We start from the raw sequence: 21,775 nt of genomic DNA on the forward strand, positions 1-21,775 counted from the left end.
TTAGCATTCTTCCCCAATCACCATTCTAGCATTTAAAAATTCTATTGCATGAGAGACCCATAGAAATGAATCTTGTGGTTTTTTTTACCTCCCCCTCACCATCCCCTAAGATCTGGTTCTTAGAAAGCGGTACAGCTAACTCACAATGAATGGCAGAGTTCTGTCGGGGAAAACGTCAAGCAATTCCATTGCAGAGACTGAGCAGACTATCCTGGAGTCTAAGGAGAAATCAACCTTGTGGGAAAGTCAGCTGTGACTGTGAAAAGAGTTTCCAAAATCGATGCTATTAAAATTCTTTCTCCAAAACCTAACATAATAATAATCATAAAAAAGAGGTTCACAAAAACTGAAATGCAAAATTGTCATCAATTTTGGCCTTCTTCCTGCATTAGCTGAAAAAGTTAGAAATATTTAAATTCTGTCACTTTAATTGGGCAAAAACACTCCATTGGTCCCATTCAATGGCAATTCAATTATTCTCTCATGTTTAATTTGAGCCAAGGAAGAAATTCTCATGTTGCCAGCTTTGTCAAGGCATATCTACAAATGATAACAGCAGGACAGGAAAGAATTTATAAGAAAGGAAAGTGGTGGCTGAACAATCTTTCTGGTTCACTTCTATACAAGAGCAAAATAAAATGTTAATGTTACCTTTGTTAATGTCTACAAAGGTAAGTAGTAAGCTACACCATGCCTTTAATGCAATTGTGACTGTGTTGTGTTCCCAATGCAGCAATAGTTTGACTCTGTCTTCAACTTTGCACAAGAGTACACGGTCGTGGTATACATCATTGTGCTTATATCTTGTCCCCACATCTAAGACCCCTCCAACCCTTTACCCCTCTGAGAACTGGGCTACCAGGCTTAGGGATTTCTAAGTACTTTTTTGTTTCCATGTGAACCAGCATACTAATCTGAAAGTGTAATTTGGCCTTAGATTTTTTTCCTCTTTGTCACATGCTTGAAGCATATGATAGCAGGGTTTAATAGGCTGCGAAATATATCTTTAATACCCGTCCTCTCTTGAACTGCCTAGCTTGCATGTCATGCTCAGCTCTAGAACACCATTCATCCATCTCTTCCTAATTATAATCTTCCTACCCAAGATGTTTCTATTAAGAATGTTGGAAAGATTAAAGTTGAAGAAATGTTAGAAATAGGTGATCCATAATTAAAGCTATTTTCACTAAAGAAACTTTAGGAAGATGAAACTGTCAAAAGAAGATTAAAAGTTGAAACTAAAAATTGGTCATAAATTCTCATTTATGTGTTGACCCTGAATACCCTAGAACTCGAGACAATAGTAAAAGGGGGGAAGAAGAAGGTGAAATAGAAAGATCACCAAGGTCTGGAAGAAAAAGCTGGAACTTTTTATCGATCTTGTTCTTCCAAGTTTAGAGGAGTAAGCATAGCCATGTTTTGTCCTGTGTAAATTGTCACTTTGAAAAATTTACTATCACTTTTAAAATTTTTTATTAAAATGTAACTATCACTTTTAAAATAGCCCTCGCCCTGTAAATATGGAAGTAACTTCAATTGTTGAAATAAATGCTCAGGAGTCTGTAAAGATTATTCCTCTGTGAGTTATAAGGAGCATCGCCCAAAGGCTGTGGTCTCAGAAGCCCCTGGAACAATAAAAGGCCATGTCAAAAATAAAAGACACCTGGTAGGAAAAGCTTGACAGGATAAAAAGGATGCATTTCCATAGCAAGAAAGCTCAGATCTGACCTCCCTAACTAAATTCCACAGGAGAGAATGTATGTGCACACCCAAGAAGGCATCCCCACCTTGGCCACTTCAGCAGAGGGCACTGCTGTGGTTGGGATATGTCACACCTTCTTCTAGGGTAGAAGCATATCGTCTACTCTGGGCTTTTCAGTCAATTGACTAAGGAGGTCTGGGCCAGTTTTTCAGTCTCTATATGTTATCACTGTCTCCAACTCTGAAACAAATGGACCAGTGCTAAGGTTGCACCTGCCCAGGAGAAAGCCTACCATGGAAGAAATTGTTTCTTCTCCTGCTTTTCATAACATTTAAAATTGTCAATTTGGCAATAAATTGACATTGACCTTAACATTTAAAAGTGATACATCTGCAGAAATTTTCACATTCACAAACTCACATGCCCAAAAACCTCTTGAAAACAAAACAAAACAAAACAAAACAATACTATTATTCATTACTAACTGACTCACTCCAGCCTCTCAGAGTGTGGAGTGAGTCAGTTAGGATCTTTCACAATGATCCTTTGAGGCTGCTGTTTTTATTACTGCTATTGTCGTTATTCCAAATTAAAGTGGCAGAATATAAGAATGATTTGAAAATAGTCAACAAAACAAATATGAAATGTGTGAATGCTGAGGGTCCACTGCATCCAGAAGAATCTGAGGAGAGAAGGCTGATGCGCTTCAGGCAGTGGCACCATCTGTCCTTGGAACTGGCTGCCTACCTTCCTTGGCCCTCTGTGCAGTGGATGCTGGTGTGCTCTGGGCACAGTACACCGCCCGGGTCTGGATCCCACCTCCACACACGGGTCCCGTCACAGGCCAGTGGGGGTCCTGCTGCTCGAGGAGGAGAGAGACTTGGCATTCTTTCCACTCAGAAGTCCTCCAGGAATACCTGTTTGGTTTGATTTATTTAAAAGAAGAAGAAGAAGTAAGGAAAATATAAAATTGTAAAGAAAACTTAAGTCATGACACCAAGTGTGCATAATAATCTCTCTTTCTAGGGCCAAATCATTGCCTACGGGTAAGGAAGTCCACTGGCGTGGAACACTAAATCCCTTTTATGTCCTAGAGAAAAACCATCCTAACCAGATGAGGTTAAGGAAAGAACTATGGATAAACACTAGAATGTTCTCAGCCTTGAAGCTATAAGAGTAAAGAATTAGGAGGAGTTGGAAACCACATGAGCCTCATTCATAGCAGCTGCACTTGTAATGGGGCCTCATTTCACAAAATACTAGATAACTTGGTGTGAAATTTGGCCTTTCTTCTTTTAATGAATAGGATACTGTTTCAATGTGTGAAGCTGGGAATATATTAATTTTAATGGATTGAAATGACCTCCAACTTTTTAACTTTCTTGATAAAGGAAAGTATTTCTACCTGTTTGACCCCACTGGGAGAAAGGTTTCACATATTAAAAAACTGAGTTAATGAAGTTCCCCTTTATTTAATTGATGGGTATTTTTTTTACATGTGCTGACATGCTGTTATTTACACTTACTTAGCAATATATCCTGTGGCTTATAACTAGTTAAGATACATGCTAAGAGAAAAACATACATACATGAACACACACTCAAGTAAGGAATGAAAACACAATGGACTCTGCATACATCTGGCAGAAAACAAAACAACCGTAACAACACTACACTCATACCTGAAGAATTATTTCAGACAGAATTTCCTTTTGCAGGTTACTATAGCATTCCCCAAGCCCACAGTATTAATATAATTCCATGGCATTCACATAAATACCAACAGAGTCATTAACTTCTGGAACAATAAATGAAACCTAAGAACATTTTCATATCTGTTATCCCATATCAGATTTCAGGAAAAAAATCTTAGCTTTGTGATTGTTTAAAAGAAAACAAATGGTGATAAAATAAGCACGTGTCACCAAGGCTCAGGCCTAATGAAAAGAATAAAATCTAAATCAAGCAACAGATGTTGAAATCAGGAGACCGATCTCTAAGAAAACCTAATGGTTACTGAACTCCTCATAATAGATGCCATCATTCTACGAGGTTTGAAAGCCCTGGCCAGTTTTTCTCAGTGGTAAGAGTGTTGGCCTGCACACCAAAGGGTTAAGGGTTCAATTCCCAGTCCATCAGGTACTGTGGCTGAGGGTTTGATCCCTGGCCCAGGTTAGGCCACATGTGGGAAGCAACCAATCAATGTTTCTCTCACATCGATGTTTTTCTCTGTCTATCCCCCTTCTTCTCTTCCTTCCACTCTGAAAATCAATGGAAAAATATCCTTGGGCGAGGATTAAAAAAAATAATAATAAAATAAAAAATAAAAGGCTTGAAAGCTGAGAATCATTAGTCTTGTGAAAAGCCCACTAAAGAAAGAAGATTTGCATAAACCATTGCAGTTTGTTATAACACAACTCTTCTCCCTCTGCTTTGCTACTTCACTTTCCTATGATTTTCAAGGCTTGGAAATGAGTGGGCTGGGCAAGAGTTTAGAGAACAGAATATAGGTCCTGCTTATGCAGTGAACATAGACAATTATACCTTCCTAATTCCTGGGCATGAGAGACCGGGAGAAGTTTGGTTCTCCCCAGAGGTAGTCCTTCTCCAGGGGTGAAGCTCCTAAGCCCTTTCTAACTCGCTCAGAGTTGCCTCCTGACTCATATTCTCTATGGCCACTCAAGCCAAGGCTAGTTCCTCCTGCCTCTGAGCCTTAGGGCACAGGTGGCTCTGTATTCAAGGTCAAGACACAATGATGCAGGGGTGTGCTGCAGTGAATGGTTAAAAATAAATAATTTATTTCAAACCCTCTTCCTACCAAGGTTCCCTGGAATAGCTCTCTGGCTATTAAGGAGGGTGTGAGCTGACTCCCAGGATCCTATGACAGCACATAAGAGGCAAAAAGATGGTAGTGTGGTGGAGGTGACCAGCATGCCTCAGGGTCCAACTGACCTAGGCCTTGCCACTTAGTTACTAGTCATGTGACTTTGGCCCAGTTCTGTTTTCTCATCTGTAAAATGGGAGTAATAACACAAATGTTGAACCTGGCGTATAATAAATATTCAATAAATATTGATTCCCTTTCTTCTTATGTCCTTCACATGTGCCTTTTGCCCACCCGCTGCCACAGGAGACACACACATACACACACAATTCACATTTTATGTATGAGGATTTCATTGATTTTATCAATAGTCCTAATATTAGGGACTCAGGAATGTCATTGTGCAACTTCCAGCAACTAAAGTTCGGCAAAGAGCATACTAATAAAAGAAATAATGTGCAGAATTACAGCATCACAGTCATCTGTTCGCTTGTTTGAGAGGAATGGCCCCGGCTGTACGAATTGCCTTTTCAATTCATTTCCCATGACCCTACAAGAATTAGCCATGGAGGAACTTTGGAAGTCATTCTAGAGAAAAATGAAAAGGAAAGTTTAATGACTTTAGTTTTGTATAAGGTAACAAAAACGCTGTTGGTAGCTCGTTAACACACAAATTCCATTCAGTCGCAAATGACAAATTCTCTAAAGAAATCTAAGACATGTCTCACTGTGGCTCAGAGATAGCTTCCCACTTCAGAGAAAACACCACCCAGCAAGTGGCAGAGGAGGAAGCATGCCAGTAAAGGACTTCTAGGTTCCTTTTGAAAATGAGGGTCATTTCATAGTCTTTTCTCATCCTTTTATCTTTACTTTTTCAAAAGCACTATCTCCGTTTAGTCACAAATCCCCCAGCCGTCATGCAAACCGGTCATCCTGAACTCCACCGACCTGGGCAAGTGTCTCCAGGATCTGACAGAATGAGACATCAAAGGGGTTCACTCAGCTTCACTTTCTCCTTTAGAAGCCCTTGCAGTGACATCCTGCCTCTGAACAACCTGGCTTTCCCGCCATCTGGGACACTCTCTTTAACGGCTAAGTCTGTGCCAGAGACCAGGTCCTTTCCACTCTCTCTCCCAACTCGGATGCCTTTCAACACATCCTCATCTTGTCCTTCTGCTCAGGAGGGAAATTCAGGGATTCTCAAAGGCCAGAGTCCTACCTCCTTTGAATGAGCAATACTTTGAAATTGATTGTGGAAATGCCTCAAGTAGAGTACAGGGCCATGAAATGAATGAATTAGATCATCCTCACAGTTCCTTACCAATATGACTGTGTAGGAGCCATCTGCTCTTGTCAAAGGGCTCAGCTGAACAGGATGGACAAGGCATTAACTTATTTGGGCTACTAAGGTATCAGAACATATCCCCCAAGTTAACAGCCAGTAATGGCTGCCTGCTCACTGTGTGGCAGATCAGTCACTAACAAATTTCGGTGCATTACTTCATTTAATCCTCCTAACAACCCTATCAGGAAAATATTGTTTCCCCCTTTTTATTATTTCCCCCTTTTAGAAATGGGTGAATCGGCATAAAAGCTTAGTAATTCTTCTAAGATCACATAATTAAGTAAGTGGAAGAGCAGGACACAAAGTCAGATTTGTCTGATTCTAAAGCACGTGCTCTTAATGAAATGACAATCTGGTAGATTAAAATAGTGAATGGCAAACCAATGAAAGCTGATCAGAGGATACAGGAAGCAAATTCAGCTATCAGCCTTGTCACTATGAGGACAATCAAATGTTAGTCTGGGTCTGAGGAAGTGTTTTCTAGACTGAAGCAAAACAAAAATCAAAACAAACAAACAAAAAAAAACCATGCACAATAAATCCTCTGTTGGTAAAAACTAACCAATGACATTTTGCATTGGAAACACAAAAGCAATTTGAGAATATTTTATAGCCAAGTATTTTATAATTAGAGCACTGTGGTGACACAGGGTCAGATTTTAGTACATTCAAGAAATAATTACAAGTTAATGAGAGAAACAAAATATAATCCAAATAAAAGGATCTATAAATACAAAAGTTGAAATTCCCACTAAAAATTATAGCAGACTTTTTTTAAAAAAATGCCGTTTCAAGATCCTGCAAACAAATTCCCCACATGTCTCGCCGTTGATTCTGAATCTTAGATAAACTTGCCATCATCCAGTCACTGAAAAGAACTCAAGTGCCCCCACTATAAGTGAGAGAGCGTATAGCCACTCTGGCACTCTGGAATCCCAAACCTCTGAAAAGGGGAATGCTGATAACTCAGGGAAGACAATTCATACAAGGACATTGTTGTTAACATAAATATATGTACGACAGACTGAAGGCAGGAAGGATGTAAAAGTCAGGACTCCCTAGAAAAAGAAACAGGACTGTCCAAAAAATAAGTGAATCACTTAACCATGTGTTCATTTGTCCTTTCTTTCATTATTGAGCTCTAACTATGTGCCACACACAATTGCAGACAATAGAAGCACATAGTAGTAAGCAAGACATTGACCTTGGAAAGGTTATCTTCTACAGAGGGAGACAGAGAAATGCATCAAGACACAACGTGGCCTCAGCTAATGCAGAGAAGAGAGATGAAGAGAGCTATTTCAGTGCCACGCCCAAGGAAGTCCTCAGAATTCTGAATAAAATGACGGGGTGAGTACAGGAGTAAGCAGGCAAGCAATTTTCTAGGCCGAGAGAACAAAGATCCCAGGGAGAGGGAGCGCTTGGCATTTCTAGGAAGGTACAGAAACCAGTGTGATTGGGACAGGTGAGTCAAGATGGGAAGATCATAGGAAATGAGGTGTGGTCAAGAGCCAGGTACAGAGAGCCTTATCAGCCATTCCAAATACACTAGGAAATTGTTGGAAAATTTTGAGGAGAGCAGTAATATGATGATACAATTTCAGCTTTAAAGGACCACCCTAACTATGAGTGAATAGACTATGAGGAGGTGAAAGGGAGGGCACAAGTTTAGAGGCCTTTGTTGATCCAGAAAAAAAGATAGTGGCTTCCACTGGGACAGTCATAGTCAATATGGTGAGAAGTGATCAAATTCTGGACATACTGTGAAGGTGGAGACAACCTTCTATTGACTTAGATGTGGATGGGAGAGAAAGAGAGGAGTGAATGATGCTCCCAAATTGATTTTACTCTGAGTATTATAGCACTAAATTATTAGGTGAGATAGCCCAGGAGTGGGGACAAGAACCCAATCATCAGGGAAGCTATGTAGTATAACCCTGGAACTCAGTTTTTCTTCATTTACCTCCTAGAATCTGCTTTCTGAATCATTTTTTCATACCTAAAACTCATCACCCAATTTCATAATATGTTCCCATACTTTTGGCCTACTCCTAAGGAATGGTCAGTAAATATATTCACATTATATATATATATATAAAGCCAGCAACCAGAACGCCAGAACGACCAAAACGACTGGTCGCTATGACGCCTACTACGGCCAGTGAACCGTTCTGACCGGCCAACTTCCTTCAGTCCCTCCCGCAGGCTGGCCCCAAATTTGATCAGCTCCCACCATCCCATCAGCCCACAGCCCCTCCCCCAGCCAGCTCCTCCGCCAATCGGCCCCCCACCACATCAATCAGGGGTGGGGCTAGCCAGGTCCCTCCCCCAGCCCCATTCGGGGGTGGGGGGAGCCGGCCCACCACCCACAGCCCCTCCACGCAGCCGGCCCCACCCCCAACCAGCCCCCCTACCCTATTTGGGGGCGAGGCCTGCTGGCCAATCACCCTCGGCCCCTCTCCCCAGCCCACCTAGCTCTGATCAGGCCATGATCAGGGTAGGCCCTCTGGCCAACTTCTCCCCATCTCCTCCTCCCCACAGGCCCAGCTCTGATCAGCCGATCAGGGCTGGGCCAGCTGGATCCCACCCCTGCATGAATTCGTGCACTGGGCCTCTAGTTATTAATATTAAGTATGTTACCATTCTAATGAGTTATATACAACTTGAACAAAGAAACTGAGATTAAGCCTCAGGAAGATATTGTCTAATGGTGGAAGTACATATTCAAGAAATTCTGGATTAGCCCTAACCGGTTTGGCTCAGTGGATAGAGCGTCAGTCTGTGGACTGAAAGGTCCCAGGTTTGATTCCGGTCAAGGGCATGTACCTTGGTTGAGGGCACATCCCCAGTGGGAGGTGTGTAGGAGGCAGCTGACCAATGTTTCTCTCTCATCGATGTTTCTAACTCTTTATTCCGCTCCCTTCCTCTCTGTAAAAAAATCAATAAAATATATTTTTTAAAAAAGAAATTCTGGATTAGAAAAGCCTGCTCAATGCCCTGAAGTTCAATCACCCATGGTAGCCAGCTTATCTTCCTTAGAGTTTTGTTGGCTAAGCCAAGGAATCCTGCAATCAAACTATCCTCCAAATGAAAGTGGGGAGAGGAGAAAGGGTAAGGAATTAATTAATTGCTGTGAAGTAATGAGCAGTGATGTCCTAAATTAGCAAAGCCAAAATTAGAAAAGCAGGCACATTTAGCAACTATTTTTAAAACACCCCTCCCCCATCCTACTAATGTAACCTAAAGTGATTCTGATAGCAATAGGAAGGCAGGGCCATCAGCGTTTTATAGAAAGTTCTGCCCTTTAGAATGCAGGTTTTGTCACTTTCATAAGGCTTAGATTTACTTAAAAAGAGTAGATTTATTTTCTCCTTCTAAAGGCTTAGACTCCAAGCAGAGTAACATGGGGTAGAATCTTAAGTAATTTAATGAGGACAGATTGAAAGAATAATTGCATTAGTTAATGGTCATGTTTTGACTAAGCATGTTTTGCAAACACACTTGGGTTTGAAACACTGGTGCGAGGTATGCAAATTGAATGTGTGTATGTTAAAAATTAGTTACTGCAGCATGACTAATTTATGATAATGTCTGTTGTTCTTTTAAAGTTGTAAATGCATTTAGAAAGAATTAACTTGTCATTTTTTGCTGAACAGACAGCCAAATAAAGGGAACCGATCAAGGTTTCTACATTTTACGCTCTGGTAATTTTTTATTGAATAGAGTGGAACTATTGATTATGGAAAGCTACTCTGAAGTGCAAAGCTCTTTGCTCTTCAGCAGACGGCTTTGCTAGCCAACCTCCACACATGTATTATTAATAGAGTTCTATCGCTATGCACAGCACTTAGCAGTGCACTACCTTTCTTACACTAACAGGGGAACAAATCTTCCATCTGGGAGGGCTTAAAGTGGCACAGTGGGGACTCATGAAACTATACGCATAAGCAAAAGGTGGACTCCATAAAAAGCATCAGTTTCCTTCTGTTGAAACACTTTATAACTTTGAAACAGTTGTTTATTCTCTAAAACAGATTCCCCTGAGGGTTCCAGTCCATGACCCCTCTACCCCTCAGCTGCTGCAGAAAAGCAGCACTTACTATGTACCGAGTGTGGGCGCTGTGGAAAATGGAAGAAGATAGAGAAGATGTGTTCGGTGATGTACATGCTATTCTGTTCTGGAAGACAAACTTTTCCAAATTTAGATCTGAACTCAGTCCTCACCCTTTTGGAGCTACTCTTATAACCAGTGACAACAGAGATTTTTCTTGGCTGGCAAGGCAGACATATTGTTAGCAAAAGCAAGGAGGTCACTGGGACCACCTCAAGCTTGGTGTGTCCTTCTCTTCCCTGAGTAGGTGTCCAGATTTGACCTCCTTGGTGATGCCAAATTCAGCTGCTATTTATAAGGAATGGCTTTGGATCCTCCATACACACATTATATTGTAAGTATAAGAATGAAATAAAGTATTCTATGCACCATATTGTTTGAGAACTGTCCTACATTTGAGCATCCATCCATCCATTGTTTACTGAGCATTTACTATGATCAGGTACTTTTATAGATGCTATCCATTCTACAGTAAAGGAAAATGATAAATAAATAAAAATGAATTGGGGAAGCATTACTAACTATTAAAAAATCTTAGAGGATATGGTTACCATATTCTGGACATTTTCATTTTTAAAAAGCATACTACACTAGATTCTTTTTAAAAAATATATTTTTTATTGTTGATAGTATTACAGATATCTCTTATTTCCCCCTCTTTGCTTCCTCCTCCAAGCCCATACCACCACCACCCCCCGCCCCAGGTCTTCACTACCCTATTGCCCGTGTCCATGGGCTATGCATATAAGTTCTTTGGTTTATCTCTTCTGGTCCCCCAAACCCACATCAAGGTGTATCAATCTGTTCAATGCCTCCATGCTTTCAGTCTTATTTTGTTGGTCAATTCATTTTGTTCATTAGATTCCACACATAAGTGAGATCAAGTTATATTTGGTTTTCTCATTACACTAGATTCTTAAGATGAATAAACTAAGCGATCACAAAAGTAAAGTTTTCGGTTTCCCAAACTGCACAGTTTCAGGCTGTAGCAGGTGGTAAACAAACATTCCTTCATGACATGTCACCCCCAGCACTAACTTTGTTCCAATGGATGAAGGAAGTCAACAATTGAGCCAGCTTTTAAATGCCCCCCTTTCCCTTGACTCTCTCCCTGGCTTCAATATCCATCTAAAAAGATCTGGAGAAAAGATGATTTTATCTAGAACACTTGAAATTGGTGTCAGGTCCTTAGAGAGAACTTAAGGAGACAGGGGCTTGTTTTACAAGGGAATTAAAGTATCTGCAGGAGACTCAGAAGTCTTAATCTGAGTCTGCAGAGATTAACTTTTCATGAAGAATTTCTAGATTACCCATAATAAGAATAAACTCATCCATATCAGAGACAAGGAGGGGTGGGTTATAAGAGTTTTTATCTATTCAATGCAAGACTCAACTATTGAAGCAATGTTTTACATACTGGCTCTTCTGTGTGGTAATATCACACAGTCTATATAATACAGTCAGCCATACAGCTTCTGCCTTGAGATCTTTTAAGATTTTCACTCTACATTGGTCACTGTCACCTTTTACTAGTGCTATCTTGTATTTTATTTCAAACTCTAAATGACCATTTCCGAGGTAGAATAGTCAGTTCTGCATGAAATCTGTTGCCTCCTTGTTAGGGAGGTCATTTGAGCTGCCACTCCCAAGAAGGGTATCTGCAGCTGATATTTTGCAATATTCTAGTGTGCTACAATGTCTTCAGCCAGAAGGGTTGTACTTAAATACATGGGATTTGGAGTCAGAGCTGTTTCAGCTTCAGGTCATGTCTAAGATCTCTGACATTAAATATTTTAGATATTATAGTCCCTGGATTCTCAGACTTTCCTATGCTATCTAGTAAACAGGACCATCTGACCATTTATGGTCTTCAATGCTTTTCACCTTCCTCTTAGTTGCATCAGGATCTAATAATTTAGTTGTTAAGCAGAACATAGGAACCAAGGTTCCTTGTATTTCAGTATTTTGAAATAAAAGAATAACATAATGCCTAAGGTCTTAACGGTCAATGGTAGGAGATAAACACAATAAGAAAAAAGGTGGCAAGTGACATGCAAATGTTATCCCCTCTCTTATTTCTATCCCCACCCCTTAATATATAATTTGAGTACTTAGTGTTATGTTGGGGCAGAGCAAAAAATTACAAGTAGACTGTATAATGATGGAGGAAGGGGTATCTTGGCTATGGGTATGTCTTGGAAGGGGTATGTCTTGGTCAAATATAGCAAACCCTTGAAATAAGTTTAAGGCTATACACAAAGCTAACTCCCTGATAGAGCTAAAATTTCCCAAGTTAGCACAACATACACTAGTCTATCTCCTTTCAACTTAAGTTGGTTGCCCCAACGCAACTTCCAAAGTATCCCTTTTATGGAATGATGCCTTAGGAACTGGCATTCATAGTGTTTTGAGTTAAAATGATGGTCTATGAATCACTAAGTAGCACCAATGCTATGCAGTATTCATATACAGAAACTAGAACCATTTCTAGCACTACCCTTTTCTTGAAAAAAATATTCTTCCACAAATTACATAAATGGCAGATTTCCTTACTTCCTTCAAGCTCCCCCCCTCCCCTTCACACCCAAATGCTGCCTGTTCAAATGAGACTTCTCTAATAACCCTGTTTAATTCTATACCCTGAGCTGACCCCCATCACAGCATCCCAGAAGCCTCAATCTTTCCCTGGCTCAATTATCTTAATTTTTCCACAGCTCATACAAACATAGTTTATTTAATGTATTATATTTACTTGGTGTATCTTTACTAAAATTTAAGTCCCATGATGAAGAGGGAACTATATTTTATTCTTTGATGTATCCCAAACACTTACAACAGTGTTTGCCACATAGAAAGAGCTCATTGTGTATTTACTGAATGAATGAACATGTGTCCTACAGCAAAGATGGTAGAAGGATAAAAGCCAAACCACATTCTAAGAGAGTTTTAAGAAACACTATGGAAAGGCATAGGAATGTACATTTACCTGCTAGAGAGAAATTTGGTGAATGAAATGGCTTGATGCATATGAATTGGTCATGAATTCTGGTAAAGGAAAAATAGGCATTTTTGATACCTAATAGATTTTTGCTCCCATTTCCCTTGTTTACAATGAATTTTAATCACCAATGTCAAAATAGAAACAAGTTTGTAGACAGCTTTTATTCTTTCCTGTGGTAGAGGCCACAGCTCAGATTGCAGACAAATAAGAATGTCAGCCAGTGTTAACTGTGTTGCTCTTATGTATGCCTTGTCCTTTCTACCACCAAGTGGAATCTTTCATTAGCACAACATTCTCCCTAGAAACATTGATTAGTATTCAGGGAATTTTCAAAGATTCACTTTTCCTGCAAATTCACTATTTGAAAAGGTTTTAAAAAAATGTCAAACTCACCCTGGCCAGGTAGCTCAGTTGGTGAGTGTCATCCTGATACACCAGGGATATGGGTTCATTCCCCGTTCAGGGATTGTACAAGAGTCAACAAATGAATGAATAATCAAGTGGAACAACAAATCCATATTTCTCTAAATAAATAAATAATTCTCTTCTAAAAATTTAAAATAAATAAAAAATGCCAAGTTCAGTAACATCATCAAGTAACAGAACGAGGGAGCCAGGTTCATCACCAATATAATATTTCAGCCTCTATTTTCAGATGTCGAGGTACAATGAAATGAAGATCAATAGAGAAATTCATATTGGGTACATATTGAATAATTGCCATTCCCATTTGGGGGGATAAATGATACATATGAATATATGTTTATGTATATATACACCCATAACTTGGTATGCCTTCACTGTGAATATCATGAAATTGTCCTTTAATGGAAAGAACACTAACTTCAGAGCCACATGGTCCTCAACTTGAATCTGAACAATACCAATGTAAGTTGGGGTACAACCCCAGCAGGTCCAGGGGTCCCCAAAGGTGTGGACGGAGTCAGCGAAGAAGGAATGACACGGAGACAGCGTTCAGTTGATCAGCAGCCTACCCAGGATCTCTAGCCAGGATCTCCAGCCAAGTTCAGTCTAGGTTCTCCAGCCAGGTTCTGTCATTTATTGTCTTGTTACATCTGTATTTATACCAGTTGATTTTAATCCTGTCAATTTCTATTCCAAAGGTTAGGGTGTTTTGTATCTTCATTCCATGGAGTAAAGATTATGTAGCATAAAGGTGATTGTTCATAGTTAAAGTGATTAACTACCCACCTGGCACTTAGTTAAGGGGTTTTATTCCCTCCCTAACTTCAGGGAAAAATCCCTACCTGGGGAAACAACCTTGGAGAGGTGACCTTGGTTAAAACACATAGTGCCAAGAAGGTAAACCAACATATTAAGAACAGTATGGCATATACGCCAGGTCCCTTGAAACATATGCTGTGCAAATGTTTCTTCCCTGCAGCGACTGTGTCAAGCAGCAAGGATGGACCAGCTTCCGCCAAATTCCCCTTTTTATTTTTATTTATTTATTTTTTCAGTTGATCTTTTTTTTTTTAGGTGAGTCAGTGCCCACTGATTTTGCTATTATGATTAAGTCCTTTGAAAAAAGAGAATGTTCCTATTGTACCACTTTGCTACATACAAGCTACTTAGAAATTATGAAAAGCGAAATAACTGAAACCTAGAGGTTGTTACCTTCAAAGTACTTGGGGGGGAAGGGGAGAAAAGCCCTTGTCCCAAGCTTATAAATCATTTTAAAGAATCCTCATTCGGTTGATGTCTTACACATTATACAACCGTTAAAAAACAGACCCAATAAAGCATTTGTAAAGAAAACCCCATTGCATGGAATATATTTTACCAGTTATCCTATTGTATCGTTACTGAAATGTTTCTATAACAAACTGTTTTGAGATCTTAATGTTTTGTAGTTTAAAGTGTTAAGTCAGGAATGTACACGACACAGTACAATTGGAAGCTTTCTCTTTTATTCATCGATACAATGAGGGAATTCCCCAATTTCATGTCTAAAAAGAAATTGTAAAATTCAAAATAACTACCAATTTAGGAATCAAATTCCACAGTATCAGATAAGAGTATTAAAATCTCAAGATGTACTGCAAAATTGGCAGGTTATGGTTTTGGCCCATTAGAGTAAATATGAACTTACAAACTGTGTTTCTAAAATTACCTTATTCTCATTGGAAAAATCGGTTGTTCTTAAATAGGCCCATTGCCAGCAACAGGCTTATGCTAGAAAAAACCACACCATCTACCACAGAAGATCATCCCTTTAAAAAGTTAACTGTCAAAGGCCAGCGTGTTCCTCTTAAGAAACATTAAACAATAAATTATTTCAAATCCCGAAAGGTAGTCATCTTAAAAGTAGTCATCTATAAAAGTCACTGAAGTAGTCAGAATACCTTGTTGCTAGAAAAATAGAATTATACATGATAACTGATATTAATATTCACCCTTTTGAGGACAAAAATCTAGTTTCTTCACAAAGCATAATCCCTCTCTATCAAGAAAAATACCACTTAAATACCCTTAAATAACATTTGTGTATAGCAACAAAATAATGAAGAACAATTTCCTCTGTAGATATTGCAACCTCTCGCAAAATAAGCCACTATTGGAAGATCTGAGCATTATCAAGACAGGATAACTTACAGAATCTTAATGATTAATTTTGCCTTAACTCATATTGCTTTTTAAGAATTTAATATCCAAACTGCATTAACCTTCAGATTTCTTTGTTCTCCCAAGTTAGTGGCTCTTGGCCAAACACAAGCATTGCTGGTGGTGTTTGAAAAGCTGCATTTGAATCCATTCATGATTGGTCACTATGAAATGACTTCAACTCTGGAAAGTCTTTTTTTTTTTTTTTTTTAAGATTCTATTAGTAAGCTTGCATTTAACATCTAATTATTAGATTGAGTTTAATGTCCTTAAAAAAATTTACTGAATATATGTGCTTCTGATGCCAATCTTTCAAAGCAAGCAATGCTGATGAACACGTCCATGTTTTAGACTAACTTTGGTAAGAAAAAACACGTTCAGATTCTCAGGATTTAGAATGTAGTCTCAATATTAATTTACAATAATCTAAATATTTAATTTGGTAAACTTTTTTCCCTGCTCTTACTCCCCATATGTCCTACTATGTGTAAATTATAAGTTTGTTAATTATAGCTCACGGTTTATTAGAGCAATACTCAGCAATATAGAACACAGGATAATAACTAACTTTTAGTATGATAAATACCCCATGGGAAGAAAAACAACTTTTCCTAATAATATCCATCAGTCACTCTTAAAATATGCTGCCACTGTGCTATATAATGATCTTAAAGAGCAAGTAAATAAACATTACTTAAAGTATCAAAGGAAAGAAAGTTGTTGGTGATATCTTAAGTTCTAGCAATGATAATTTTAATAAATAAATGTAACACTGAGGGAAAAGAAAAGCAGAGAAATTCCAGTAACAATTTTAATTTATTTATCCCCCTAATTAATTTTAACCATGGCAAAACTGGAAATCAAATGTCATCATGTTATATAAGGTTTATACTTACTTTAAACAAAATGTAACATAGTGTTAAAACTGGCTTTTCAAAATTGTTAACAGCATAGCGGTACTCTGCACTGAGAATCACAAATTGTAATATGGAAGTCTGCTAAACAGTCCCATTATGTTCTTACAAAAATAGAATTAAACTGTGTGACCAGACAAAGACTTCAATTACACTACTTAGCAAACTTAGAATTTCAGGAGTCTTTTCCCTCCTACAGTTTAAAGCAAAAGTCAAATATCACATCTTTTTCAAGACTCACAAAGATGATTCAGGTTGTTTGTTTGCATCTTTTTAATGTCTAGCACAACAGCAGGCATGTCTTCAGCTTGAGTCCTGGGCTTCTCTAGATTTTCACAAAGTTCTAAACAGGAAATGCTAACTGTTGGGGCCTTTTCTGTATCCTTTTCCGAATAGGCTTGTGGCCGAGTCCCACAACATTGCTTCAAAGCACACTGAGTTCTGTAGGCAAGTTCACATGGGACTCCACTTGATTTAGAGCCTACACTAGCAAATTCAGGCTGAATGGTAGTTGCGTGAACTCCGTGATTATGAAAAATGTCTTTAATGGTTTTAGCCACCTGCATGTATGATGTTGGATCTTCACATTTTATGTGAGCAGTGGCAATGATTCTGCTTCTAGCAAGTTGCCAAACATGTAATTCATGAACTTCCTCAACTCCTTCAACATTTCGAAGTTCTTTTATCAAATTTCTGATATCAATTTGTTTAGGAACAGTTTGTAGAAGAATAAGAGCAGATTCCTTAAGTAATGGATAAGTTGTGTAAAGAAGTATACAAACCATTACAATACAAAGCGTTGGATCTAAATATAGCACCCAGCAAGGACCGGCCTCAAAAACTGTTCCTTGAGTACTATTGATTATTTCTACAAGCGTTTTGCAGGGGTCAGCGATACACGGGTTTTCATAGAACTTCCCTTCAGGACAACTATCCCAATAAAAGTAAAAGACCAAGGCATTCACAGCTACAATCACTGAACCCAAAGCATCTCCAAAGACATGCAGAAAAACTCCACGCATGTTAAGTTGTCCAGCCTTTTGAGCATCATCTGCTTCATCTTCCAAATCCATATTATCAGCTTCTCTGATAACATTCCTATTCATTTGTACATCTGCTGCATCAGTTCTGGACTTTTCCGGATCTGCCCCGCCCAGTTTGAGCCCATTGGAGTTGCTGCTACCGGCCACCAAGGTGTTGGTCACCTCCTGGTCGGGTCTCTGGCCGCCCGGGCTCCTGTGGTCGCTGTCCCCGGGGCGGCTGCTCTGGCCACAGACCCCCTTGGTGTGGCCGTGAACCCCGTGCGGGTGGCCGTGGCCGGAGTTGTTGCCGAAGCCGCTGTGATGGTGGAAGAGGCAAAGCCCCAGCACGCTGACCACCAGCCCCGCCACGCCGACCACGAGGACCATCAGCGGCTGCTGCATCTCGTGAGGCTCGATGAAGCGCTCGATGGCCTCCAGCAGGATGGCGAAGCAGAGGCCGGTCAGGAAGATGGCGTTCACCAGAGCCCCCATCATCTCGGCCCAGATCCAGCCAAACGTGTTCTGGGTGGCGTGGGTCCGCCGGGCGAAGCGCTCGGCCACCAGTGCCACCACGAGCGACAGCACGTCCGACAGCATGTGGAAGGAGTCGGAGAGTATCACCAGCGACGCGGTCACCTGGCTCACCATCATCTCCAGCACCATGAACATGAAGGTCAACAACAGCATGCACAGGCCCCGGTTCCGGCTCCAGCAACCCGTGGCTGTGGCTCGGGAGCCCGCTGAGCGCGGCACGGACTCTTGGGAGGCGGTGGCTGGGAGGCGCCGAGGGTCGGTCTAGGACCTGGTGATGGGAGGAGGACGGCACGGGACTCTCTTGGTCCGAGCCGGGCCACTAGGGACACCGCTCAGTAGCCTCCGGGGTTGGAAGGGGGTGAGCTGCTGGTTAAGCCGCCGAGCCCCCACGCCTGTGGGCGTCCCAGCGGGCCGGCAGCCTGCAGCTCCGCAGGCATCTGTTCTTGAAGCCGAGGAGGAGGCCCGGCTCAGCCCCAGCAGCCCCACGCCTGCGGGGGTTCCGGGAGCCGGGGACTGTGAGCCTGACCCGAAGCAAGAGCTGGTGAGAGGCAGGGGCAGGCGATAGGTAGGTCCTCACTGCGAAGGCTTTCCACGCTGGTTGCCTCCTCTGTGGCTCAGGTCAGGAGCCGATGCCAGGGAGGCTAAAAAAGCAGCGGCCACAGCAGCTGGTGTCGGGCTCCTGCTTCTGTTCGGGCACCAGATGTTGGGGTCCAACCCCAGCAGGTCCAGGGGTCCCCAAAGGTGTGGACAGAGTTGGCGAAGAAGGAATGACACGGAGACAGCATTCAGTTGATCAGCTGCCTACCCAGGATCTCTAGCCAGGATCTCCAGCCAAGTTCAGTCTAGGTTCTCCAGCCAGGTTCTGTCATTTATTGTCTTGTTACATCTGTATTTATACCAGTTGATTTTAATCCTGTCAATTTCTATTCCAAAGGTTAGGGCGTTTCTTATCTCCATTCCATGGAGTAAAGATTATGTAGCGTAAGGGTGATTGTTCATAGTTAAAGTGATTAACTTTAAGGGGTTTTATTCCCTCTCTAACTTCAAGAAAAAAATCCCCACCTGGGGAAACAACCTGGGAGAGGTGACCTTGGTTAAAACACATAGTGCCAAGAAGGAGAGCAAACATATTAAGAACAGTATGCCATATACGCCAGGTCCCTTGAAACATATGCTGTGCAGGTGTTTCTTCCCTGCAGCGACTGTGTCAAGCAGCAAGGATGGACCGGCTTTCGGCAAATGTATATTCCTTTTACTCTCAAAGTTTGCCTTTGGATGATAAACTGTGTTATTCTAAAAGATCTTTACAGAATCTCAACTTTGTAAGTCTCAATAAGTGCAGTGACTATTTAACAAATGTAGATGAAAGTCAACTTTCTTTGCAACCTCAGGAAGGCACCACTCTGACTTCCAAGAGAATTGTAATAGTTATCAACAAAGAAGGAAAAGTGGAGTAATGTCTATAAATCAAAATAATATTTAAAATATCTGGAAGACATCATTCCTTCCATGAAAAGAATGAAGAAAAAAGTCATTAATATCAAGGTCAACACTAAAACCAGATTCAATTTCTGGAAGTTCACCATTGAGAACATTTCTGAATTTTGCCTCCATAGGGGGAAAAAAGATTTCCAAATTACCCACAATTAATTACCACAGTATGGCTTATATGGAAAGAGAGATTCTCCTTCTGAAGGAAATCAGAATACCACAAAATAGCAATAATAAAGGTAACTGTTCTCACTGGGATTAACATTTTACATATCTGGTATGTAGCTTTTTAACCTTCAACATAGGTAGCATAATTAGACATAAATATATATATATTGATTTCAGAGAGAGGAAGGGAAAGGGAGAGAGAAACATCACTGATGAGCGAATCATCAATCAGCTGCCTGCTGCACACCTGCTACTGGATGGGAATCAAGCCCACAGCCCAGGCATTCGCCATAATAGGAATTGAACCGTGACCTCCTGGTTCATGGATTGAAGCTCAATCAATGAGCAACACCAGCTGGGCTAAAGACTTAAATATCTTAGAGAAATTGTACAGTTTGTCCAAGGGCACGCAGTTAATAATGGTGATGCCATTTTAATCCAGGTCTATCCAACTTTAAGGACAGAGATCCCACATTTTATGCTGTTTCCAATACCATGCTTTGCCCCAAAATTAGTGATTTGAAAGATAGGACATGTACTCAACAAAACGAGGGAAAATTCTGTGAGATAATATCTTAATCTGTAAAGAATCATAAAATGAACCTACTGTCTGCTTTTGAGGTAAAAATAATCAGAATCTAAGGGGTCATAAGGACAGAAAAAAAGGCCTCTCCTTTTCTTTGCTGTGGCCTTTCCACAACTTATAAGAAGCACCTGGTAATTAAGTCCCAAGATTGTTGGCTCCTCTGCAAACTGTAGAACAAATTAAGACTACTCTCAAGGTTGCATTCTGTACCCCCCTCCACCCTGCTGTTTTAACAACTCCAAGATAATATGCACCAAAGACTCTCCAGTAAATACAAAGTTCCCTTCTCCCTCCCCTTCAGACAAGCCTCTTTTGAACTCCTCATAACAATTTCTCTAAGCATATTTTACAGGCTTGAAAGGAAGTTGATAAAGAGACCACCCTGGGACATTTGCAGGACTGTCTCCTGGAAAGCAAACTGAAACTTTTCAATACAACCCCGCCCCCCAATCTGATTAACTTCAACACAACTCCCCTCCCTTCCTTATCACCTAGCAACAGCAACTGGATGCTCTTTAAAAGTACAAGCCTGCCCTGTATTGAGTAGCAATACACCAGCCCTTTCCTCCTTGAAAAGTAAAATAAATTTCCTCTCTGCATCTGTTCTCTCAGTTGTTAATCCTTTCATCGCCATATCATTGCCCCAACCCTAACAGTCATCATAGTAAAAACATGAGCAATCAGTATGTAAAGAGTATGCTAAATCTACACTGATATCAAAGGAGAGGCATAGGAGGTGAGTAGCTAAGAATGTGACAAGAGAAACTGCCCCCCCCCATTTACCCTCACCACCCAATAAGCACATCATTTCAGGTTTAAGAAATAGCCAAGTCCATCAAAACACCTATTGAGTTTGTAACCCACTACCCTTCCCATATCGACATGTGATTTATTTCTACAAGAAGCTATTTGTTTTGCCTCATTTCATTTTTGCTGGGAAAATGATTCTCAAATCTTAGAAACTATAGGACAGGTCTATCTCAAATACCTGCAGATTTAGCAGATATACTTCAGGGCAGCTGTCTAATAGGAGTTACCATAAATCCATCCCAAACCCACTCTGAACAACCAGCCATGAATGATTTCCGTGATTATCAGACCGGGCCCATCATGAGCCAACCACACAAAGAAAAATACACTGGAGGTCTTGCCTAAGGCCTATGTAGCCAGAAAAAAAATAACCAATATCAAGATGTTAAAATATAGCTACTAATAGGTGGTAACCTTATGTCCAACATCCTCTGGCTCCTGGGGGATGTAATAGAATACCACAGGATGGCAATTAGGTCTGGAGGCAGAACTGAATTAAAAAAAAGGGGTACTCCCACTCATTAATTTTATAACCTCAAGGATTATTTAATCTCTCTGAGCAGTCATGTCCTCACTTGCAAAATGAAGATACTATGAATGGTTTCTTAGGTTGTTAAAAGTGTTAGGCATCACATGTCAGGT

The 21,775-nt window shown here is 40.5% G+C and overlaps 2 protein-coding genes across 2 annotated transcripts in view; both read right to left on the reverse strand.

Annotated features, from left to right (window-relative positions):
- Nucleotides 1-21,775, reverse strand: part of THSD7B (thrombospondin type 1 domain containing 7B) — a 755,959-nt gene that overhangs the window by 533,068 nt on the left and 201,116 nt on the right. Inside the window, exon 4 of the mRNA XM_036320836.1 lies at nt 2,450-2,619. Within this exon, the coding sequence (XP_036176729.1) occupies nt 2,450-2,619 (170 nt within the window). The remainder of the gene's footprint in view (nt 1-2,449; nt 2,620-21,775) is intronic.
- On the reverse strand, nt 16,760-21,199 carry LOC118661446 (zinc transporter 1-like). Its single transcript, XM_036319546.1, is given in 3 exon segments — nt 16,760-16,788; nt 16,791-18,339; nt 21,191-21,199. Coding segments are annotated over 3 exon segments (1,587 nt in total).

Source organism: Myotis myotis, unplaced genomic scaffold (genome assembly GCF_014108235.1).
Source record: "Myotis myotis isolate mMyoMyo1 unplaced genomic scaffold, mMyoMyo1.p scaffold_m19_p_8, whole genome shotgun sequence".
In the NCBI taxonomy this organism is placed as follows: Eukaryota; Metazoa; Chordata; class Mammalia; order Chiroptera; family Vespertilionidae; genus Myotis; species Myotis myotis.